The following is a 25,170-nucleotide window of genomic DNA, read 5'->3' as shown; positions in this document are numbered from 1 at the left end:
AGAGACCCAGGAGGGACAGAGAGGCTGGGCGACACAGAGAAGGACGGGCAGAAAGATGGAGAGACCGACAGACAGGCGAATGGGCGGAGGACGGAGAGACGGAGAGACTGAGAGGCAGAGAGACAGAGTCCCCTTGCCTGGTCCCTAGATGGGGAAACGCAAGGCGAACCTTGGGAAGGGAAAAACCCATCTGGTTTAAGAGTTCGGTTGAAGGAGAAACAGAACCCAGATTCCTCCCCTCCCCTCCCCTCCCTCCCCGGTCGCCCAGCCCGTGGCCCCCCAGACATGCCGGGCGGGGGGTGGGTTCTCCGGAGAGGCGCGGCGCGGCGCCGAGAGGGTTAAGGCTCGGAGCTCCGGGCCATCTGTCTGCCCGGGTGGGTTATAACCGCGCAGATTAGGTTCCCGGGCTCAGTGTCGGGCTGGCCTCTCCCCGCCGCCGCCTTCCGCGCTACCCCGAGCCCCCCTCCCTCTGCTCAGAGCTTTGGCTGTTGCTTCTGGGGGCGCTGGGGGCGGCGGGGGCCGAGGAGGAGGCGGGGGGGCCCGAGGAGAGACTGAATGAACCAGCCCGCCCCCACCTCTCCCTTCATGTGGATTTCTCTGAGCCCGGACCCCCGGATGCCATGGTTACTTTTGCCGCGGTGAGTGGGGGGCCCTGGGGGAGGGGGCTTTGGGGGCAGAGGGGAGAGGGGCCCCGACCCGAAGCGCAACCCCACCCTCGCACTCCTTCCCCAGAGCGGTGCCGCCTCCGACCCCATCCGCGCGCCGAGGAGAGTTTCTACTGAAAAAAGGAGGGGGAAATTGGGGGCCCCCGCCCCCCCACCCCGGATTTCCCGCCGTCTCCCTTCCCCCGGGCTCCGGAGAAGCGACACTCAATTCGCCCAAGTCAGAGAGCGGGCTTGTGGAGGGAGAGGCCGGCGCAGCTTCGTGTTACTCCAGGGAGGGGTCTTCTCCCCCCTCCCCCAATACCGCCCCTTCACCTCCTTCCAGACACGGCGCCAATTCCAGGTAGATAATGGGGGGGAGGAAAATCCCTCGGAAAGCCATCCTCTCCCCACGAAATCTTTAGGTGCTAGGATGGTGTAGGGGGGCGGGGGTCGCGGGCCAGGGAAAACCTCCCTTTTCCAGTTGGGGGAGAAATGGCTCTGGGATTAGCCTGAGTCCCCGCCCCCCCCCACCCTGCTTTCTTCTCCCATCGCGGGCCTGCAGGTGAGGGGATCCCAGCAGGTCGCGGGACAAGAACTGAAAGAAAGGGTCAAAAATCCCATCTCCGGGGGCTGAGGGCCGTTTCTAAATTTCCCGAAGGCTGAGGGGAAGCAGAGGGTGTGCATATGCGTGTGCTTTTTTTGGGGGGGGGGTCTTCTCTGTCTCCGCTCGCGTTACTGGACGAATTCTATTGCCCCAAACCCTGTACTGGAGCGGGAGGAGAAGGGTCAGTAGTCCTAGGGGACAGGACTGTGCATTGGGGGGCTGGGGTGGGGGGTCAGGCCTGGCTGTGCATTCGGTCAACGCAGAAGGAAAGGAGAATAAGGGGATTGGGGGGGGGGGCGCGCGTGTGTGTGTGTGTGTGTATGCGGGGGGACGTTGTTGTTTTGTAATTTCGCCTCCTGAATAGCGCTGCGGTCCGACCTGTTTTTCTCTCCAGATCGGTCTCTCCCCACCTCCGGAGGGCCGGGCCGAACCCGCTCCGTTCGTGCCCCGGGGTCCGAGGCGGCTGCACCTTCTTGGAAGGGGCGGGGGGGGGGGGGGCAGGAGCTGCTCGCCCCCGTTCTCCCGCACCCACAAAAGAAACCTCCCTTTCACCTCACCCTCCAAACCCGCTCCCCCGTCCCTTTGTGACATGCGGCACAAAGAAAGTTCAGCGACTGAGAGTTTGGAGAACGAGGGAGACCCAGCCCGTTCGCTGGATTTGAGCACATGTGTGTGTTTGTGTGTGCGTGTGTGTGTTGTGTAGCGGGGGCAGGGGGCTTCCGGGGTGTCGGAGCGATCGGGGGCGAGCGCTATCTCTCGAGGGGGAGGGGGAGAGGGGGGCCCGGGCTCGGGCGGCCTGTGGGCGCTTGCACAGACACTCCGGGCGGGCGTGGTGAGAGAGGAGGGAGGGGGTGAGGAAGGGAAGGGATGGAGAGCTGGAGTCTTTTCTCCGCGGGTTCGTGAGTGGGCGTGAACAAGAGGAGGGGGCCGAATCTGGAGGAAGGCGAGGTGTCCGGGAGCTGGGGGTAGGAAGGGGGGGCCGCCTGGATGCGCCCCAGTGATGCTCCGAGGTGATTAGGGAGCACGAAGGGGTTGGCTGAGGCAGGATCGCGGCTTGGCTGGAGGAAGGTTGAAATGCGGGATGATCAGAGGGAAGAGCGATGTCGGGAGGGTGAGGCTGGTGAGTGAGCCCTTTGAGGCGGGGGGCCCTCCGAGCTCCCTCCACCCCGCGAGGCCGAGGGTATGGAGAGGCAGCTGCCTCTGAAAGATGCTTGGCGTTCAGCCTGGCCCCGAGGCCATCGGGGTCAGTGACCTTTGGAGGCGGGAGAGGGGTCAGGGCACATTTCTGGGGGAGGTGGGGGTCTGCCGCTGACAGGAGAGGGGTGTCGCGGCACGGAGGGGTCGAAAGAGAGAGGAGGCGGTGAAGTTGAGCGTGGTGAGCCGGGGGAGAAGAAGATTGGGCGGGGAGCCAGGTGAGAGCTCTGGAGAGCCCTCAGAGGGATGGGGTGAGGGGAAGGCGAGCTGGCCAGAGTAGGGAGAAAGGGAGGGGAAGGAGAGATTGGGGCATGATTGTGGTATTCCCTGGGGGGAGGGGCGGGGGCCGATTTCCTAGGACCGTCGGCTGGGACAGGGGTCCGGCACGTGGCCGGGGGCGTGGCTTTACACTAACAACACTTGTTGTGTTTAGCAACAGTCACACGCCCCGGGGTCCGTCTGCCTCGTTCTTTGCCCCGAAGCGTCGTCACATCACGCACCTCGTTTTCTGAAGCCCAGAGAGGTTAGGCGGCTTGCCTAAGGTCACCCAGCAGCCCGGGCCTTCCGGCTGCCCGAGAGCTTGCCCCTGAGCCTCCCTCCTCCCGCTTCTCTCGGGCGGCGGCGCACGTGGGACCGTTTTAACTTTTAGTTTTGCGAGGTCGCCCTCCCCCTCTGCCTCCCCAACAGGCGCCCTAGCTTCCTTCCCAAAAGGAGCAGGGAGGCCGGGTCCCTGAACGAAGTCCTGACGGCCGGGGAAGCTGGTTCGGGTCCAGTGTAGGGCCCACACCCCTCTCCTCGGGGCCCTGACGCGAGGCCCTAAAGTTGCCTCAGCTTCGTGTCTCCTCTATCGGGGACCAGGCCTCATTTACCCGCTCAGTAATAATAATAATTATGGTATTTGTTAAGCGCTTTGTCAAGCACTGTACTAAGCGCTGGGGTAGAGACAAGCAAAGCGGTTTGGACTTCTAGACTGTGAGCCCACTGTTGGGTAGGGACTCTCTATATGTTGCCAGCTGGTACTTCCCAAGCGCTTAGTACAGTGCTCTGCACACAGTAAGCGCTCAATAAATACGATTGATTGATTGATCGACACAGTCCCTGCCTGTCTCAATCCCCATTTTCCAGATGAGGTAAATGAAACACAGAGAAGTAAAAGGGCTTGTTCAAGGTCACATAACAAACAAGAGGTGGGGTCGGGATTCGAACCCATGACTTTCTGACTCTCAGGCCCTAGTGCTCTATCCACTAGGCCATAATGCTTCTCCAAACGGGAGCCGCCGGGCCCGCCCCTCCCCCCAGCCGAGGGCGGACAGTTGCACAGACCTGGTTCTCTGCTCAGGGCGTCCTCAACTCCGAACTCAGGCGGAGAGACAGCTGCCAAACGGGGGCCCTCCGGCGCACTCCCTTGCAGAGGGGACCGGAGGCGGGCGCAGTCTGACTGCTCCCCGGGGACCCCCGGGCCGAAGCCCCCCGGAGTGAGACCGGAGTCCAGGCGCCGTGGAGGCCAAACCCCCGGAGCCAAGCTGTTTTCACGGAGCCTGAAGCAGTTCCGTTGCTTTTCTTGGCGAGGTCAGGCCAATTAAGGCTGATTGGAAAAGGTCACCCCCGGTGCGTCTCCATTTCCCCGGGCGGGATCCGGACCGAACTGCCAAACGACATAACGTTTCCCTCCCTCGATCCCCGGAGACTTTCAGCTCCCAGTCCCCCCACCCCCAGGCTCCTCTTTTCCTCCTCCCCGACCACTCTACCTCCCTCGGGTTCCGTCCTCAACCGAGGGTCTTCCTCTCCAGCTCCCCTCAACCGCGGCCCCGGTTCTGGGGATTCCCGGCCTGCTCGTGTTGGCTGGGAGCGGGAGCTCCAGGCTCGGCTCGCAGGCTCCGCGCCTTATCCCAGATGTGGCCAGATGTGACCAGCTGCCGGCAGACTCGTCCATGGAAGTGGCGGGTTCTGGCGGCTAGGGACCAGGACATGGCGCCGGGCTCCGGCCCGCGGGGGAGAAAGAGGGGAGAAAAGGGGGAGAAGGGTCGGGCACCTGCTAGGGTGTGACCCACCCGCCTCCAGAATGAGCAAGTCTGTGTTAAGTAGGGGGGTTCGAGTGGCCGGGAGAGTGTGAGTGTGTGTGTGTGTGTGTGTGTGTGTGTGTGTGTTGCGGGGGGAGGGGGAGAGGGGGAGCAAGGGGGAGGAGGAAGGAGGTGGGGAGAACGAGAGAGTCGGCTTGGGGGTCTGTGGATGGCGAACTGGGAGTGGGATTGTGTCTTTACTTGACATCTTTTAGGTGGCTAGGTCCCCTATCCCTTAATAATAATAATAATGATGATGATGGCATTTATTAAGCGCCTACTATGTGCAAAGCACTGTTCTAAGCGCTGGATAATGATGATGGCATTTATCAAGCTTTTACTATGTTCAAAGCACTGTGCTAAGCTCTGGGGAGGTACAAGATGATCAGGTTGTCCCCTGGAGGGCTCACAGTCTTAATCCCCATATTTTACAGATGAGGTAGCTGAGGCACAGAGAAGTTAAGTGATTTGCCCCAAGTCACACAGCTGACAATTGGCAGAGCTGGGATTTGAACCCATGACCGCTGACTCCAAAGACCATGCTCTTTCCACTGAGCCACGGCCTTCTCTGCTTCCAAGCCCTTCGAAAAGATATTCCTTGATTTCCTGGGGACCACCCCACCTCCTCTTCCTCCTCTCTGCTTGATTGATTGCCCTCGGGTTCCCATCCCCGCCTATCCCCTCAGCACCGCGGTGTATCAGCCGTTCAGTGTTTGATGGCTTCAATGCTGCTCATTCGTCCCTGTTCTTCCACTCTATTACCTGCTACGACTTTGCCCATGTGGATCGCTTCTTGCCTCCAGGATCAGATGGGACATTCCTGGGTCCTCGTCTTACACTGCGTGTCCCCGGAAGCCCTGCATATTGGGGGCAATAGGGCTGGTGCCCCCGGGTTCCCTATGTGGCGATGAAGCCAGTCTCTCCCTCACTGACAGGGAGGAGGAAGAGGTTCTTCAGCTGAGAGAGCAGGTCTGAGCAAACCCTCTCCTTCCTTCTTCTCTCGCCTTCCTTGGCCAGGTAGGGGCTGGGCTCCAGCCCTGGGGCAAAACCAGACCCGTGTTGGAAATTCAGAGGGAGCGTGTGGGCCCTCTGTGAGTGGGGAGAGAGGAGAGTGAGAGATCGTGTCCAAACAGCCCCTGCCCCCAGAAAGAAGCATTGGCCTATTGTGTGACCTTGGACAAGTCAATTAACCTTTCTGTACTTCGGTTTCCTCAGATTGAAAAATGGGGATTGAATGCTTGCCTCCCTCCCTCTTAGACGGCAGGCTCCATGTGGGACTGGGACTGTGTCCAACTTGATTATCTATATCAACCGTAGTGCTTAGTACAGTGCTTGGCACATAGCAAGCACTTAACATAAGGCACAAGCACTGATCATCAGGAGAGGTGGGCTGAATCCCAATGTGCTGATTGATTAATCTGCTAATGGCATTTAATTAACCATGGTAATAGTTAAGCACTTACTATATATGCTGACCATTGCACTAAACACTGGGCCTGAAACAGGCTAATCAGATAAGACACAGTCCCTGACCCACAAGGAGTTCACAGTTCAAAGAGAAGAGAGAAATGATATTTAATGTCCATTTTACAGAGGAGAAAACTAAGGCAAAGTTTGGATTAGAACCCAGTTCCCCTGACTATTTTTAGAATGCTTACTATGTGCCAGGCAATTTTCTAAGCTCTGGGTAGATACAAGTTAATCAGGTTGGACACAGTTTCTGTCCCTCATAGGGCTCACAGTCTTAATTCCCAATTTTCAGATGCAGTAACTGAGGCCCAGAGAAGTTAAGCGACTTGCCAAAGATCACACAGCTGACAAATGGTGGAGCCAGGATTAGAATCCAAGTCATTCTGACTCATCATCATCAATCATATTTATTGAGTGCTTACTATGTGCAGAGCACTGTACTAAGCGCTTGGGAAGTGCAAAGTACAAAGTACAAGACTCCCAGCTTGGGCTCCAACCACGGGGCCATACTGCTTTTCTGTACCTGCTGGGCACCTATGGCATGCAGAGTTCTGTGTTGGGCACCTGCTCTGGGCACAGCACTGTGCTGGAGGCCCACAGTGGAGTCAGGAAATCCAAACTGGCTGCCCTGCCCCTCCAGGCAAGGTCAGGATGGTCACAGCTGTGGAATTTTTAGACTGTGAGCCCACTGCTGGGTAGGGACTGTCTCTATATGTTACCAACTTGTATTTCCCAAGCGCTTAGTACAGTGCTCTGCACACAGTAAGCGCTCAATAAATACGATTGATGATGGAAGGCAGTCTGGGACCCTGAGATTGGCTGGCCACAGTGGCCTGTGAACACCCTTGAGAAGAGGCCTTTGTTTGCCTGGATATGAAGTCCGTCAGCCTGGGACTGAAAGGAATGATCCCCTATGGCTAGAAGGGAAATTAGGGCTAGGAGTTACCGGAAGGCCTACCCGGGTCATCATTGTCTTTTCCTCGTCTTCTGGGCAGGGAACATGTCTACCAATTCTGTTCTATCGATTTTCCCCAAACACTTAATACAGTACCCTGCACACAGTAAGCACTCAATAAATGCTATTGATTGATTGACTGGAGATGCCCCCCAAGGTAGTGCTTGTTGCTGGACAGTCCGAGGAGGGACCCACAGCCCATACACATTGTATGCCCCCAACGACTGCCCACACTGCAGTTGCCCAAAGACTCTCCACACAGTGCAAAGACTGTTCACACTGCACATGCATACTGTCTGCACTGCACATGCACACTGTTCACGCTGTACACCACAGATTACGTACCCTATATTCCTGCTGTGTTGGCTGTGTTTATAAAGCAGAGGGAGCAGGGGATGCTGGGGGCGGGGGGGGCATGGAGGGGAAGAGAGGTTCAGAGTGAAACTAGGTCTCACACTGAGTGGTCAATGTTTCTATGTACAATTTGTGTACAATTCTCTCTAAACTGTAAGAACGTTTTTGGGCATTGAACATGCCTACCAACACTTTTATATTGTACTCTCCTAAATGCTTAGTACAGTGCTCTGCACACAGTAAACATTCAATAAATACAATTGGTGGGGTGGAGGGAGAGAGAGGTGACCATGCATCTGGTGTTCAGCTAGTCTGAATGTCCCCTGTCATGCACAGCCATGACACTGCATGCCTCTATGTCCAACATCTTTGTGGTCAGTGTCCAGCCTCCCTCTACCATGGCTCCCACCACCAAGCCCCAGAGCTCAGAATGGATGCCTCTGATCACAGGGATGCGGAGGTTCTGGGGCAGGTGGTGGTCAGCAGTTGCCCCTGGGGCCACATTCCAGATGTGGGTAGCCTCGGGTGAACTTCTGCACCCTGGGTTATGTCATCACATGCCCAGCATCATGCATGTGATACCATGTGTAAACATGCCCATGTCAACAGGGTTGGTCACCGGCCCCAGTGCTCCTCTGACCAATCAGTGGCTCTGAAAGACCCCTGACTGATTTGGGAAGAGGAGTAGAGGATGGCAAAGACAACCTCAATTGGCCTAGGGAGGGTCTGTCTGTAGCTGGAGACCTTTTCTGTCCTGCAAGAGGACCTTGGCCCGATTCCTACAGGATGTGGGAGGGATGTGAGGGTGTGTCTGGGGGGTGGGTGAGAGGGGTCTGTGGAGGGATTAGGGGTGTGGGAGGTGCAGGAACTGGGGAAGAGGGCAGAAATAGTAGCATTTATTAAGTCCCCCTGCTCTACACCCTTCCCTGCCCCACAGCACTTGTGTATATTTGTATGTATTTATTATGTTATATATTTTATTAATGATGTGTGTATACCTAAAATTCTATTTATTTTGATGCTACTGATGCCTATCTACTTGTTTTGTTTTGTTTGTCTCCCGCTTCTAGACTGTGAGCCTGTTGTTGGGCAGGGATTGTACCCATCTGTTGCCGAATTGTACTTTCCAAGTGCTTAGCACAGTGCTCTGCACACAGTAAGCGTTCAATAAATACAATTGAATGAATGAATGAATGAATGAAAAGTTCCCACTGGGTGCACTGCAGTGCATTGCAGTAGGCCTTGGGGTGTGTGTGTGTGGTGTGGAGAAGTGTGGGGACTGAATGGGGGGCGTGGAGGTGATGTGGGCGGCTAGGCGATGGAAGGGAATAAACAACGTGTGTTTGGGGCTATGAGATGTTTGGAGGGTGTTAGGACCGGGGGTTTGGAGGTGTGTGGGAGGGTCTGAGGAGAATGTGTGGGGTCTGGAGGACATCTCTTGGGAGGGTGGCGAGTTTAAATTCAGTGGTACCAAATACAGCAGTGGACTGTGGAGGGCGGGATGGGGGAGGCGTGTGAATGTGCAGCTAGCTCCCTTTCCAGCCAGCTCCTTTTACCCACCCGGGAGCCTTTCCCCCTCAGACCTTGTCTCCGTCGTCCGGTTTCCACTGCTGCCACCTCCGGTCCGACCCTTAGTGTGGCGGTTCCTCACCATGATGGGGGGGATTCGCTCCTGTGTTGTCCTCTCCTCGGCCTCTCTTCTCCCACTTGTGGAAAGGTGGACTTTTCCCGCCACTCCAGTCCATCACTCCTCTCTGCTTCCTGGGGCTTGGGGGCCTCTAGAAGTATCCTCTGGGCCGCAGGGCACTGGGTTCGGGTAAGGACTCGTGGTCACCCCAGACCTGTGGCGGGGAGAAGCCAGGCCCCGGGAGATTCTGGGTTGGAGCTGGGGAGGGTTCAGAGCACAGAAGCAGGAAACAGAGGGGTCTGGAGAGGCGGGGAGGCTTAAGTGGAATGTCAGGACTGGTATTTCCAGGGGTCAAGCAGGGCCAGCAAGCGACCCGAAGCCCCCAGGGAGACCCGCAGGCTGGACACTCCACCTGAGTGCTCTGCCCCGTGGGATCGGAGACTGGGGTGGGGGCGAGGGGAGAAAACCTCCAGCGTTGGAATAATCCTACGACCCCTGATGTTGGGAAGCGGATTCTGTTTATGGCCTCTGGATCCCTCGTTGCCCCTTCCCGCGAAGCAGCAGAGACGGGGTAGGGGGTCAGGTCTGTGTGGATGCCTCCCAGTGCCCCGTATAGAGTAAGCATCCAATAAATACCGCTGATGACGATGATCCTGCCCTTCTGGATGCGGACGGGGACTCACATTGGAAAATCGCTGGAGAGTCTAGGAAATTGTCTCAGTTGGATTTCCGCAGCCAGTTCCAGAGCCTCGGTCTGCTGTCGACGTCCGATGGACCCCAGAGAGAGGCCTCCAGGTCCTCCGCATTTCTCTGTCAATCAATCAGGGCTATTTATTGAGCACTTACTGCCCCCTGCCTGCGATGAGGGGTTCCAGGGGAGTCCTTGTGCCTTCTGTCCGTGGTGAGGCGTTACAGCAGTGCCGCTGTGCTCTGGTCCGGGTGCCCTCTGTCCCTGCTGAATTGTTCCCATGGAGTCCTTGTGCTCTGTTCGAAGCAGGAGGGAGAATAGGTATTGAATCCACATTTTACAGATGAGGAAACTGAGGCACTGAGAAGTTAGTGACTTGGCCAAAGTCACACAGTAGGCAAGTGGCAGAGTGGTCTCCTGAGTCCTGAGCCTGTGCCTTTTCCACTTGGCGCCACTGTTTTGTTCTTTTTTCCCCCATGGTCTCCGTACTACGTGCCGGGCACTGTTCTAAGCGTTGGGGTAGATACAAAGTAATCAGGTTGGAAACAGTCCCTGTTCCACAAGGGGCTCAAAGTCTTAATCCCCATCTTAAAGATGAGATAACTGAGGCACAGAGGAGTGAAGTGACTTGCCCAGGGTCATGCAGCTGACAAGTGGCAGAGCCAGGACTAGAACCTAGGTCCTTCCCACTCTCAGGCCCGGGCTGGTCACTAGGTCACACTGCTCCTGTTCGAAGTAGCACAACTGTTTCAGGATAAATACAGCTGAATATATAATTGAAAATAGTAGGCATAGGAGTATTTTTAGAAGCCTATTTTGTGCAAAGCACCATTCTAAGTGTTAGAATATTCAAATAAATATGGACAGGAGGGTTGAGGGACCCCATCCTATCTTTTCCAATTCTAACAGGGAGGGGATGGAGAAGACAAAGTGGAGTCTTGGGAATGAAGGGAAGGGGTCGCTCGAGTTTGGAATGATAACTCTAAGCCAGTGCCTTCACAACAACAATCTCAGTTGATTTTCAGGGGGGAAGAGGCAGGGATTCTTAACCCCATTTTACAGATGAGAAAACTGAGGCCCAGAGAGGTAAAGAGGTCATCCAGCAGGTCAGTAACAGAGCTGGGATGGGAAGTTTTCAGAAAAGTATCCCAAAGGAGAAAGACTGACATGGTTTGGACTCTTCTCTTTGGAGAGACCAGGCTGAGAACATAATTGAAGTTTATTGAGTTAGAGAAATGTTTTTCTCTAAATCTCATTGCCAACAACAGTTGGATGCAAGTCTTAGAATTTACTTCTGATCCTTCAGGAACACTTCCCTGACAAACTTTGAGCATTATCCAAAGAGCTAGAGACAGTCTTTCAAGAGTTGCTGAATGCAGATCAATCAGTCAATCGATGGTATTTACTTAATGCTTACGGTGTGCAGAGCACCACACTAAGTGCTTGGGAAAGTACAATACAACTGAGTTGGTAGACATGACCCTTACACACAAGGAGCTTACAAGCTAGAGGGGAGACAGACGTTAAAATAAATAATAGGTGGGGAAAATGGCAGGGTATAAAGATATGGACATAAATTCTGAGAAGCCGGTGGCACCCAAGTCACACACCCAATCGAAAATTCATATTGGCAACATGGCTAAGAGAATTCTGTTACCAAGGCAGCAAGCTGACTAATGACACAGAGATAGACAAGGAAGTAGAAAGCCAAACCGAGGAGGCCAGAACATCCTTGGGGGAAGCAACATAACATAGTAAAATGACCACAGGCCCGGGAGTCAGAAGGTCATGGGTTCTAATTCCGACTCTGTCACTTATATGCTATGTGACCTCGGGCAAGTCACTTCACCTCTCTGTGCCTCAGTTACCTCATCTGTAAAATGGGGATTGGGCCTATGAGTCCCACATGAGACAGGGACTGTGTCCAACTTGATATGCTTGTATCCAAATTAGCTCTTAGTACAGTGTCTGGCACATAGTAAGCACTAAACAAATACCATAATTATTATTATTATTATCCTTCGGGAAACTGCCAAACCTAGAGTGTGTCAGCCACGTGGTATCAGGTTCCAGACCAAACTCAAGCTCTACAGAGCTGTAGTGTTGACCAAACTTCTCTATGACTGTGAGACTGGAACTTCACACAGATACCACATTGGACTCCTTGAGCAGTTCCACCAGTGTCACAGATGGGCCAGAGTCAACATCAAACAGTGAGATGAGATCACAGACAGTGAAGTTTTGGAACGGAGCCACTCTTCCAGCTTTGAAGCTCTACTCACCTCAACACAGCTATACGGGGTGGGAAAAAATGAAAAGAATGAGCAATGATGAGAGACCCAAACAGCAGCTGAATGGGAAGCTGAAAATGGGAAACAAAGCCAGGAGGGCAGAAGAAGTGATTTAAGGACATGGTAAAACAAAGCCTCAGTGAATGTGGCACCCGAGCTGAAATCTAGGAGTTAGTTGGTGAGAACAGACCAGCATGGACACTGCTTCTAGAAGGAAATGGGGTTTCCTTATAAGGATCAAGAGGCATAGGCAATGGCAGACACTGCAATCAGTAAATTAGAGAAGCAGTGTGGCTCAGTGGAAAGAGCCTGGGCTTTGGAGTCAGAGGTCATGGGTTCAAATCCCAGCTCTGCCAACTGGCAGTTGTGTGACTTTGGGCAAGTCACTTAACTCCTCTGTGCCTCAGTTACCACATCTGTAAAATGGGGATTAAGACTGTGAGCCCCACCATGGGACAACCTGATCACTTTGTAACCTCCCCAGTGCTTAGAACAGTGCTTTGCACATAGTAAGTGCTTAATAAATGTCATCATTATTATTATTATATGGCAGAACAACAGGAGGGTTGTGTGTGTGTGTGTGTGTGTGTCCATGCCTAGTGCGGATGGGGCTGGGAGTCCCTCAGCTCCATGGTCAGACACACACACACACACACACACACACACACACACACAGACTCCATCATTAGCAACAACGTCTTCAAGTTCAAAAGACAACTTCACACCAGCAGGGTGAGTGGGCTCCAGTGGAGCTAGAGGGCAGCAAGTTCAGAAACAACAGGAGGAAACACATCTTGCTTTCCCTAAGCATGGGGTGAGCACAGCAAATCTGTTCCCACAGAGAGCTGTGTGGCTGGAAACACCCACAGGTCCATCCCTTATGGAGAGGGGAGAATCAGGGGTGTTGGATGGTCTATGTTGGGTCACCAAAGGAGAGTTGGAGGTGTCAGATGATTCATGCTGGGTCACTGGGGGAGAATCAGGGGTACTATAAATTCTATCATTCATTCATTCGATCATACTTATGGAGCACTTACTTTGTACAAAGCACTCTACTAAGAGCTTGGGAGAGTACAATACAACCAACAGACACATTCCCTGCCCACAATGAGCTTTCAGTCTTGACTGACTGATTGGATGGAGAGGGAAGAGCTAAAGATACAAGGTGAGGAAGGAAAACCAGCATGAGGTCCACCCCAGAGTCCCGGGGCCACTGTCAGAGACAGAATCCTGGGCTGGACAGGCCAAGGTGTGAACTGGGGAGGGGTTGCAGGTTGGGGAATACTCAGCCCTTGTTCCTCAGAAGTGAGCCCAGGAGAGCAGGGTGGGAATGGGTAGCCCGCCTCGGGGAAGAGTTGTGTTTTAGCCAAGCTGTGATTTGATGATGGAAACCAGACCAGCAGACGTTGGGAATCTGTCAGCACCTGGAACACAAGGCTGACTTAGTCCCTGCCAGAAAATCCCATCTAGAGAAGGATGGAAGGAGGGGGAACAGGATCCTCTGTGGGATGCAGCACAGCCTAGCCGAAAGAACATGGGATCTGGACATAGTAAGCGCTCAATAAATACGATTGATTGATTGATTGATCTGGAAGCCAGAGGATCTAGCTTCTAATCCCGACTTCACCACTTGTAGGCTGTGTGACCTTGATTGAGTCACTTAACTTCTCGGTGCCTCAATTACCTCATTAGTAAAGTGGGGATCCCTCCAATATAGTCTGTGAGTCCCACGTGGAATGGGGACTGTGTCTGACCTGAATATCGTGTGTCTGCCTTAGCATTTAGTACAGTGCTTGGCACATAGTTACTGCTTAGCAAGTACCATTAAAAAATGTGGGAAAATCCCCCTCTTATCTCTGCTTCCCAGGGTTCTACAAGTGGGAAGTTGCAACGAATCTAACAGAAGAGAAAAGATGGAGGCATTGGGGGAGGAGGAGATGGGGAGACAGAGTGGGTACAGAGGTCCCAGCTGTGAGGGTGATGGGGCTGGTGCCCCTGAGTTCTGGCTAAGGTGGGTGATGGACAAAGTCTAAGATAGTGATGGCCAAAGCTTCAGGCAAGGAGAAAGGAGTATCCGCCTCCTCTTGTTCCTTGTCGGCCATCTGAGGCCCAAGGATGGCAGCGGCCATGGCCTGCATGGTGAGGGCGCCAGGGCCGCGGGCATTTACTCATTTCATTTATGATAATAATAATAATAATAATAATAATAATAATAATAATAATAATAATGGTATTTGTTAAGCGCTGCGTGGCTCAGTGGAAAGATCCCGGGTTTGGGAGTCAGAGGTCATGGGTTCGAATCCTGGCTCTGCCACTGTCAGCTGTGTGACCTTGGGCAAGCCACTTAACTTCTCTGGGCTCAGTTACCTCATCTGTAAAATGGGGATTAAGACTGGGAGCCCCATGTGGGACAACCTGATCACCTTGTATCTACCCCAGTGCTTAGAACAGTGCTTTGCACATAGTAAGCACTTAATAAATGCCATCATTATTACAGACTGAGCCCCCTCCTTCCTCTCTCCCTCCTCCCCCTCCCCACGCCCCCACCTTACCTCCTTCCCCTCCCCTCAGCACCTGTATGTTTGTCCAGATTTATTACTCTATTTTACTTGTACATATTTACTATTCTATTTATTTTATTTTGTTAATATGTTTTGTTTTGTTGTCTGTCTCCCCCTTCTAGACTGTGAGCCTGCTGTTGGGTAGGGACCGTCTCTATATGTTGCCAACTTGTACTTCCCAAGCGCTTAGTACAGTGCTCTGCACACAGTAAGCGCTCAATAAATATGATTGAATGAATGCATGAATCCATGAAGACCCAGAGGAAAAACTTTCACTTGGAGAACACTTTTCCACCTGCAGGGAAGCCTCTGTGTGTGACACTGGGGAAAAGAGACATGGGAACATCAGCCCCTCTATCCTCCTCCCCTCCATAGCCTTAGTCAACAGTATACTCTCAGTACACAACCCCTTTGACCTCTAGAGCACTGCCTTCAGCCACAGGGCTTGACTTTGGCCTGGCCCAGCCCGGCCTAGACATTCACTATGTCCCCCGGGGCTTGGGGATTTCTCAGGAATGCCATTGGCTCTAGGGGCTTTCCTACTTCTCTGGACTAGGAGGGCAGGGAACTGGGGGCCCTGCAGACCTGGGGGTCCTGGCCCCGACTTGGATGGCTGTAACCAGAGCTCCCGGTGGGGGGGCGGAGGGTTCCGGGCCTCAGATCTCCCCTAGCTGCTGCTACCCTGGGAGCTGGGCCTTGGCCACCTCTTCACTTCCTGCCCCGGCTGAATCCATCCTGCCCGCGGCTTCTCCGGTTTCGGGAGAGAGCCACAAGCCGCAGTGAGGTATCTGAGTGCCCCCGCAAAGCCGCTCCCCCTCACCCCTGTGCACGCGCACACAAACTCTCACCCACATACTCATCTAGTGCTTATTTTAGTGTTTGGCACTTAGTAAGCACTTAGCAAATACCACTATTATTATTATAAACAAACACCCTCATCTAGCACTTGGTTCAGTATTTGGCACATAAAAAGCACTTAATGAATACCACAATTATTATTAGTATACACACACTCCCTCATTTTCTCTCTCTCTCTCTCTCACACACACACACACACACACACACACACACACACAGACACACACACAAACCTCCCACCCAACTGTGGCCAGCACTGATCCCAGGAGTTGGGGACGGGGAGGGGGCAGTTTGCTAGAACTGTAGCTGGCACAGCCCAGTTTCCTGGAAGCTTGCAACCTAAGGGACGCTTGAGTTTCAGTTTGGCCCAGTGGAAAGTGTGCAGACCTAAGTATCAGAGGACCTGGGTTTTAATCCTGGCTCTGCTAGTTGCCTGCTCTGTGCCCTTGGGCAAGTCACTTAACTTCTCTGTGTCTCAGTTTCCTCATCCATAAAACGGGGATTTAATGTCTGTTCTCCCTTTTACTTAGACTGTGAGCCTTATATGGAGCAGGTACTGTGTCCAACCTGATTAACTTGTATCGACCCCAGGGCTTAACAAAGTAAGAACTTAACAAAAATAATAATGATGAGGATGATAAATGAACCCCTCCAGAGACTCAGCCAACCCTTCTGTGTTCCCTTCTTTTCCCCCTCCCCTCTGTAGGCTGGATCCCAGTCTGTTCCCACCAGGGCCTTGGTGAGCAGAGGCGGGCAGGGAGTGTGCTTGCCCACATAGCCCTGACTGACTTGGATGGGGCCAGAGCTGGTGGGCCTGAGTTCTGCCCTTCACTCCTGGCCACTGAGGTGGGGTGGGTACAGTGCCAACCACTCCCACAGGAGAATCTTCCCCGAGGGTCTAACGCAGACCCCCCATTTTCCATCTCCAGTTCCCAGACCAGTCGCTGGCCATCCTTAGCTCCCAGACTGGCCACGGCCTAACCTCCAGTGGTGAGGCCTTTTGATCCAGGCATTCAATTCCTGCATTCTCGAAGGTGACATGGCTATTGGCAAGGCCCTATCTGGTGGGTTGGTGTGGCCCACCTCCCACCCTGTGTGCTTGGAGCTCCCACTCTTGGCTGCACTCAGGGCTTTGTCAGTCAATCAATCAATTAACCAAATAGCATTTATCATCCCAAGGGTGCCTCTCGGTCCTCTGACCTTGAGGAGGGCAGCCCCTTTCCCAGTGTCTGCCCCAAACTGATTCCTCTGTTGCCAGGTCTCCCAGCAGCTTCTGCAATCTTTGCAAAGAATAAATCCCCTGGTTCCTTCACAGCTATTTAGTAGTGAGGGTACCAGATTACTTAGATATTTCACCATGGCTGTCAGTAGCATCCAAGGACTTGGGGATTCATCAACCTTAATTTCAGGTTCTCCTTTCAGATCAAGCCTACCACTATGGCAGAGAGTCAGAGTGGAAGTCTCTGGGCTGAGCTGGGCTGAGGGGAGCAGGAAAAGAGGGGTGCAGTGAACCTTATTATGGAAATCACCCCCACGCCTTTACTATATAGGGGGCAGGGGGAGACTCCTGTGTGGAGGGGGTGGGGAGGACTAGATGCCTGTGAGGGAGGGGAGAGTTGGGGACAGCTGGGGGTGGGGTGCTGGGGGTTAGATGGGAGGGAAGGGGAAGCCTAGATTTGGGAGATGATGGATAGGGAGAGCTGAGCTGGTAAACTGGCCCCAGGTGGCTGGTCTCCTCATGTTTCCAATTCTGTGGTAAGTTGGGGTGGATGGGTCTGTGCTTACCAGTTGGTTTAAGCTGGTCATTCCTGGAGGCAGGGGGCTCGGTGTGATGAAGCTCTGAGGTCCTCTGCCATGTGGGAGACACTGGTTTCACTGTTGGAGGGAAGGTAGAAGCTCTCAGGATTTCTATGGTATTTTTGACACTGTTGCCACCGCCCAATAAAATGAATTGAAAGCCAGAGCCGGGGAGTCATATCTTGTAACCAGAGAATAAGCAGGTCCATCTTGTAAAATAAAGCTTCAGTTCCTATGCCCTGAAGACAGCTCCCCCTGCCTCCAGCCCAACCCTGACTCCCATCTGACTCCGGGACGAGGTTGGGGGAGGTTGAACCCCAAATGGGGGCTCCCTACAGATAAAATGGGTATGGATGAGGGGGTGGATTTGGTGGGGGAGAGAAAACTCAGGATGAGGTGGTCATGGAAACTGGGGTCCAGTTAACAGGTCCCAGAGGGGTTTGGACAGATCCATGACTACACTGGGTCACTTGGGGAGAGTCAGAGATTGAGCGGGGAGAGTCAGGGATGTTGGATGATCCATGCTGGGTCACTGGGAGAGTGCCAGGGACGGAGAGGGGAGAGTCAGGGGTGTTGGCCGGTCCCTGCTGGGTCGCTATGGGTGCCCACTCCCTTGAGTCCCCTCTAACTCACCTTTCTCCTCTCAGCTCTTGCAGGTGAACAGGGGGATGTCCGTGTTGTTCTATGTGACATTTCTCACTTTCTTCCGTGGCCTCCAAGCGAGCATGGACCCCCGCCCGGTGCCCGAAGACTCCCTCAACTCTCTCGTCATCAAGCTGATCCAGGCTGACATCCTGCGAAACAGGCTGGCCAAGCAGGCGGTGGACGTGAAGGGGGAAACCCCGGGGGAGTCGGGGACACACGAGCCCAAGGCGGGCTTCCAGCCGTTGGTCGCAGCCGACCCGGACGTCTTGCGGCAGCAGAGGCGTTACAGCTCGCCACGCGTCCTGCTGAGCGACAGCACCCCAGTGGGGCCCCCTCCCCTCTACCTCCTGGAGGACTTCGTGGAGACCCCGGGGGCCCCCAACCGGACATCCCGCCGGCGCCGCCACGCGGAGCACCGGAGTCACCGTGGGGAGTACTCGGTGTGCGACAGCGAGAGCCTCTGGGTGACCGACAAGTCCTCGGCCGTTGACATCCGCGGACACCAGGTGACCGTCCTGGGAGAGATCAAGACCGGGAACTCCCCGGTCAAACAATACTTTTACGAGACGAGATGCAAGGAAGCCCGGCCAGTGAAAAACGGCTGCCGAGGCATCGACGACAAGCACTGGAACTCTCAGTGCAAGACTTCTCAGACGTACGTGAGAGCTCTCACCTCCGAAAACAATAAACTGGTTGGTTGGAGATGGATCCGCATAGACACGTCCTGCGTCTGCGCTCTGTCCCGCAAGATAGGCCGGACATGAGCCGGCCCCACCCCTCCCCACCCCCGTATATAAATTATTACTTTAAATTATATGATATGCATGTAGCATATAAATGTTTATATTGTTTTTATATATTATAAGTTGAACCTTTATTTATTAAACTTCAGCCTCCTACAGTATATAAGCTTTTCCTCTCTCCGTTAAACCAGTGTGCGCCCTGACCCCGTGTTAGAACCCCCCCCAGTTTTGTGACCCCTCTCCCCTTCTGTAATTCGTGCCTCCCGTGCCCCTGACATCCCGTTGTTCCTAAGCCGGTGACTGTCATGCTAGTAAACTTGTTGAAAGCGGAAGACGGCAGAGTTGTGTTCTCTGTGGACGCGTTGATAGTCCCTTGCTATGTACTTGTTTCCTGTTGACTTGATTAAGAAGGGACCCAGCTCCTGCTACACCAAAGTGAGACATTCTGGCCAGTGGACTGGTTTTGTGATACGCGGACCTTCCAGGTGTCACGTGGTTGAGTTGTTTCATGAGCTGTTGCACCCTGACCCCCCCGTCCTCCTCATTTCCACTCCCTCCCCACCCCCAGGGTGGTGAGTACACCGTCTGGCCTGGTTTGGGCTCCTCTGAACTGTAGGGAACCCCCTCTGAGGCTGCATGGGGGATTTGGAGCTGTTTGGAACAAACTGGCATGGGAATGTATCAGAGAAAAATGCATTGCATATGGAAACATAATAATAATAATGGCGATATTTGTCAAGGCCTTACTATGAATCAAGCACTGTTCTAAGCTTTGGAATAGATACAAGTTAATCAGGTCTCAGGTCACAGTCTCTGTCCCACATGGGGCTCACCACCTTAATCCCCATTTTGCACATGAGGAAACTGAGGCACAGAGAAGTTAAGTGAAGTCACACAGCAGACAAGAGGTGAAATCAGGAATGGAACCCAGTTCCTTCTGAATCCCAGACCCATGTTCTACCCACTGCATCATGCCGCTTCTTGTCCATTGTCACCTGAAACTTCTCCTGCCTGCCCTTCCACCACAGCCGGCCACCACCTGCTCCTTCTCCTCCTTCTTGTCCTCATCAGTACTCTAAGGCACCAGGGTGCTCACAAGTGCAAAACACTAAGCTAATGGAAAATGCACAGGTGAGCATTAGTGAAGGGGCCCTTGATCGAAGGATCAAGGATGGAGGGGAGGCAGGGAATAAGATAATTTTTTCTCCTTCTCCTTCTCTTTCTCTGCCTTAACTCTTCTTTTCTCTCCCTGCAAGAGATCTGTGTCTGGCCATATTCCACTTGGACAAGTTACATCTACCCAGACACTTGTCCATCAACACCAGGCTCAGCTGTGGGAAGAACTGTAGGGAAATAGTCTCTGCTGGCCACTGTAAACAATTGTATTTACCGAGTGCTATGTACAGACCACTGAACTAAGCACTTGGGAGAGTACAACAGAGTTGGTAGACACATTCCTTGTCTGCAATGAGTTTACAGTCTAGAGGAGCTTATAGTTTAGAAGACTATAAAGGGAAGTCTCTACTGGCAAGTGTAGAACCAAGGGGGATAGCCTCTACTGGCCAGTGTAGAACCAAGGGGGGGATAGTCTCTGCTGGCCAGTGTAGAAACAGTCCAGTGGTTCTGTAGACATATTCTTCCCCACAAATCCATCTCCATCCTGCTCCCCTTCTTCAAGTAAATACAAATCTATGGTCTGATCCCACTTCAAAGGGACTTTAGGGTTCAGACTTGCTAAGGGTCAAGTACTCCAGGGCAAGTGGACAGGAGTCCGAGCATCTGGGGGAGTCAGAGCACCCGGAGGAATCGGAGGGGACCCGGGGCTCACTGGGATCCCAGGCTCCTGAACTGCAGGTTCCCACGGTGCCCCTACGCCGGATGTGGCTGTGCTCTGGAGGGGCCCTGGGGGAGGAGAAACTGCAGCTCAAGGCAAGTCTTCCCCTGGGAGAGATCAGCCGGGTTTGACTCTACTGGTCCAGGCAGGGCCGGGAGGAGAGGCCTCCCTCTCTCAGTGGCCTGGCCCGTGACGCCCATCTGGATGGCGAGCAGGAAGCGGGGAGGCTCGCCTCTCCCAACGCGCCCCCGTGTTCGGCTTCAGCTTTGATATCCGAGCCACTGATGGATGGCATTTTTCGAGGGAAAGGTAATTCTTCCAAAGGAGGCACGGCTCATTTAACCCTTTGGGGGCCGGTCTGGCTTCCAGCTGCGGAGCATATGGGAAGAGGAAGCCAGACGGTTGGGGGATTTGGGTTGGGAGTGGGGGTGGGGTGGAGTGGGATGAGCCAGAAAGGTGGGGGAGGGAGGAGACCCCTGCGGTGGGGGCTGGGAGAGGATGAGCAGTAAGGTCAGGCTCAGGGTGGTGGACAGTAGCAAGAATAGTATTTAATGAGTACCCCCACTGGGTCTTTTCCCTGTTCCTTCCCAGGATTTCAGCACTTATTCGCTTCTTCATAGTCCCCAGCTGTTTCTGTTTTCCCTGCTGCTCTCACTGTCTGGATACTGTCTGGATCTTCCTGTCTCCCGCGTTAGATTGTAAGCTCTTTTAGGGCTGGGATTGGGTCGCCTTACCTTTACTGTCGGTTCCCAAGCACCTATGACAGAACTCTGCACATGGTAGGTGCCCAGCATGATTCTCTGTTCACAGCAGGCGTCCCGTACAGTGTTCCGCACGCAGTAGGCATCCAGTATGATGTTCTTCACCAAAAGCTTCCCAGTACAATCCTCTGCACAGAGCAGGTTCCCGGAGAATGGCTTTGAATATACTAGGGGCTCAGTACAGCACTCTGCACACATTAGGTGGCCAGGACAGAGCCTTGCGCCCAGTAGATCGCTAGTACAGCACCCTGCACACCGTTGACTCTCAGTACAGTTCCCTATCCACAGTAGGTACCCAGTATAGTGCTGTGCCTTCAGTACCTGCCAATTGCGCTACACCTACAATAGGTGCCCAGTTCAGTCTTTCACATGCAGCAAGTGCCCCTGTACATGCAGTTGGCCCTCAATGAATACTAATAACGTAGACAACCGTGCATTTCCTTCAACGTCGCTTCCTTCCTCTTCCACCAGCTCTGGGCTTCATCCCCAGATCAGCTGTCAGGGGGAGGTGTCCGAGAACCCTGACTCCTGATTGGGTGCCTGTCCCAGAAGCCACATCCCACCCCTTCCTGCCCCACTGTAATCCAACTGGCCCCAGCTGGGCCCCCTCAGTGGGATTCAGGGTGGCCAAAGGCCTCCACCATCTTGGTTTCTGAGAACACAGTGGAGGGGAGGGGGACACCGGTGATTCAGAGGACAGCAGGAGCATTCCCAGGAGGAAGACTCTTTCTCCAGGCTGGAGTGCTTCAACCTAGAGAGCTGTTCCCACAGCAAACTCACCCTGCCTTGTCTGCCAGGAATAGGGAAGAAACCGCTCAAGGAAACCACAGAAACCATGGAAAATTAGTTTAAATTAATGCATTTTCTTACAATCAGGGCCGAGCAGCTGAAAGGGATCCTGGGACATCCGCGCTATGTTTTTAATGGAATCCACGCGGGGTTCTCGTTAGCTGGGATGGAGCTTGCCAACATCAGACCCCGGCGTCGTTTGAAAGAGTAAAGGCACGCTAACTGGAACAAGGCACCCATCCGGTGCGGCCGTTGGGGGCCTCAGCCTCTACAGATCCAGGGCCTCCTCAGAGGGAGCAAGGCTGAAGCCCCCATTTGGCCACTTGGCCCCCTGAGGTTCTGGTTTGTCCCCCCACCCTCCCAGGATGCCTCACCCAAGGAGGGCTAAGCTGCATGTGCTGCTCGGTGTTCGGGGGCAGGGGGCTGGTCCAGGTTTTACCATGCTCTTCAGCCATGAGTAGCAGCCCCTAATGATTGCAGTAAATATACTGTGCTAAGCACTTGCGTAGGACTGCGGAAATCCCTGCCCTCAGGGAGCTTCTACTCTCAATCTGATCTGTCTCCTGTCTGGGACTATGTGGAGAGTTGAGAGCTGGAGGCCAGAGTGCTCACGTGTCCTGAGGGACCTGGCCCTCTCCCCACCCATTTGGCCCCCTTCCCTAATCGTCCACCCTCAGAGGAGGACAATTTGGCTCCAGGTACTGCTCTGCCCTGTCGGCCTGTGAATTAGCAACGACTCTCTGGCAAGCCCAGTATTGCTGAGGCTCCAGGGCGGGCCAGCCCCTCTGGCCCCCCAAGAAAGAATGTCCATGAAATGGAATGAACTGTAGAAATGGTGGCTTGTGGCCTTGCCTCCGCCCCTCCACATTCCTTTCATTTATCTCTGGGGCCAGGGAGGGTCGACTTTAATGGCGGAGCAGGCGAGAATCAAGGTCTCTTGGAGCCAGGCAGGCTTCCTGGAGGAGGTGGTTGGGGAAGGAGAAGGTTCTTTTTAAGAGAGGAGGAAAGTTAATGGTGTAGACCAGAATCATTCTCCTCAGTTTACAGGTGGGGAAACTAGGGTCCAGGGTGGTTAAGGAATCAGCTCAAGCAGCAGGCCCTAGGCAGAGCAGGGACTCAATCCCAGGCCTCCTGACTCCTTGAGTTGTGCTCTGCCCACCAGACCAGGCTGCCTCTAAGCTGGTGGGTGGGGAGACAGGGTGGGAGACTGCTGGTGGGGTCAACAGGCAGGGGAGTCCTCATGCCATCGCTTGAGGGGTAGTGGCCAGCCAGCCCCACATGCGGCCCCAGCTATGTCTCCATTTCCATTTCCTGGAGGGAGCCCAGAGGGTGGTTGGTGGGGAACAGAAGTCTTGGCAAGCCAGAAGCTGGGGGTTTTCAAAGCCCAAAGAGGAAAATCAGGTGAGAGGGCCCTGACCCCACCCAGAAGGATAAGCAGTCAACTGAGAGGACCCTCACCTTCCCTGGAGGGAAGACAGTGGATGTACCCGGCCCCTTCCTTTCCAGAGACCCTCTTTTCTGACCGCCTTGCTGGGGTAGGGAAGGGGAGTTGGGGGGTGAGGGGTGCCAGATGTAGAAGCATCTGAGGAAACATCTGCTTTCTTTTGCACAGCACATGGCAAACTCGAGGGTCTGCTGGTGCTCTCTGCTCCCTCTGCCGGGGTCCCAGGCTGTGGTGCCCTGGGGGTGCCGGGAGGGGAGAGCAAGCCTCTGGGGTGACCAATACTGGACCGAAAGCCAGTCTGGGTTCTGTGGATCAGCACGAATAAGACTGAGCAAGGGACAGGGCAGCGGAGAGTAACTCGGGCCATTAGGGGGACTGAACCACTTGCAGAAGAGGACTGGTGGGAAGGGTCAGGGCTCTGCAGCCTGGACAGAGGCAGAGAAGGGGTGGGGCTGAAGTTACAGGACCAGCAAGGGAGTGGAGAGGGAAAAAATGGAATTGCTGTTCCCCAAATCTGCAATCCCAGAGTGAGGGACCCCTCTGGAGCTGAAGGGCAGTAGGTTCAGAGCAAACTGCAAGAAACGTGTCTTCTCCAACTGGAGGGCAAGTACAGGGGAAACGTTCTCACAAAGAGCTGGGCAGCAGAAAGCTCCAGCACGTACAGAGGGGTTTGGACAGATTCATGGACAAGAGACTGTATTGGGTCATGATGGGAGAGTCAGGGATGTTAGATGGTCCATGCTGGGTCACTGGAGGAGAATCAGGGGTGCTATAAGTACCATGCTTTTGTTAGGGGAGAGTCGGGGATGTTTAATGGTCCATGTTAGATCACCAAGGAAGAGTCAAGAACTTAGAGGGGAGAATCAGGGATGGAGGAGGAAGAGTCAGGGATGGGCCATATCCCTGGATTCCGGTGGGTGGGGGTGGGCTTTGCAAAGTGAGATCCAAACAGCTGGACCCACGAGAAACGAGAGGACAACAGGCCGCCATTCCTTAGAGAACTCAGGTTTACAGCCTGCTTACTCCTCACTACATGTTAGAAGGGGTGGGCCTGTTTTGGGGTGGGAAGGGCGCTGATAGGGGCGTGGCTGGCAGTGACAGACATACACTCCAAGAAAAGGTGCTGATTGGGGCAGTGTGGGGTGCCACTGGTGGTGGGCGGGGCTCCACGGGCAGAATCCATGCCTTTCCAGAGGTAGCCACAAACTCCAGGGGAAGGGGCCGATCCTTTCACTAGGAGCCTCCACCACCGGTGAGACATGCAGCGACAACGATTTGGGGGGATGGGGGTGCCAGCGCTGAGAGACCACCAGAAATCTGTCCCTCTGGGGCATCAGGTCAGCGGGTGGGATTGTGTACTCACACTAGGGCAGGGGAATATCCTTGTGGGTCCGGGGCAGAGGTCCATCAGCCCGTTTACCCTAAGCCATCGGTGTCCGGAGGGGTGGACAGGGACTGCTGGTATGGTAGCTCTTTGGAGGCTGGGGAGACAGGGACCGGGGTCTCCAGGAGAACAATTCTGAAATCACAAGTTTCTGAAAAGCAGTTCAGCTTCGCTTATAATAATAACAATAATAATAATAATAATAATAGTGGTATTTGTTAAGCGATTACTATGTGCCAGGCACTGTACTAAGTGCTGGGGTGGATACAAGCAAATCGGGTTGGACAGTCTCTGTCCCGCTCACAGTCTTAATCCCCATTTTACAGATGAGGAAACTGAGGCACAGAGAAGTGAAGTGACTTGCCCAAGGCCACACAGCAGACAAGTAGTGAAGCCAGGATTAAAACCCATGACATTCTGACTCAGAGGCCCACACTCCAACCTCTAGGCCACACTGCTTCTTCCCT

The 25,170-nt window shown here is 54.0% G+C and overlaps 1 protein-coding gene across 2 annotated transcripts; it reads left to right on the top strand.

Moving 5' to 3' along the window:
• Positions 1–607: 607 nt before the first annotated feature.
• Positions 608–18,531, top strand: NTF3 (neurotrophin 3). Of its 2 annotated transcripts, none has more exons than XM_038767968.1 (2): positions 608–638; positions 17,751–18,531. In XM_038767968.1, exons 1-2 carry the CDS (start codon positions 621–623, stop codon positions 18,510–18,512), a joined length of 780 nt encoding a protein of 259 aa, XP_038623896.1. In that variant the 5' UTR covers positions 608–620; the 3' UTR covers positions 18,513–18,531. The 2 variants fall into 2 exon arrangements, with proteins under 2 accessions (XP_038623896.1, XP_038623897.1); XM_038767969.1 differs by lacking the exon at positions 608–638 and adding an exon at positions 930–1,005.
• The last annotated feature ends 6,639 nt before the right edge of the window (positions 18,532–25,170 follow it).

This window comes from Tachyglossus aculeatus, chromosome 27, assembly GCF_015852505.1.
Source record: "Tachyglossus aculeatus isolate mTacAcu1 chromosome 27, mTacAcu1.pri, whole genome shotgun sequence".
NCBI lineage: Eukaryota > Metazoa > Chordata > Mammalia > Monotremata > Tachyglossidae > Tachyglossus > Tachyglossus aculeatus.
This window is presented reverse-complemented; position numbering and strand designations above follow the sequence as displayed.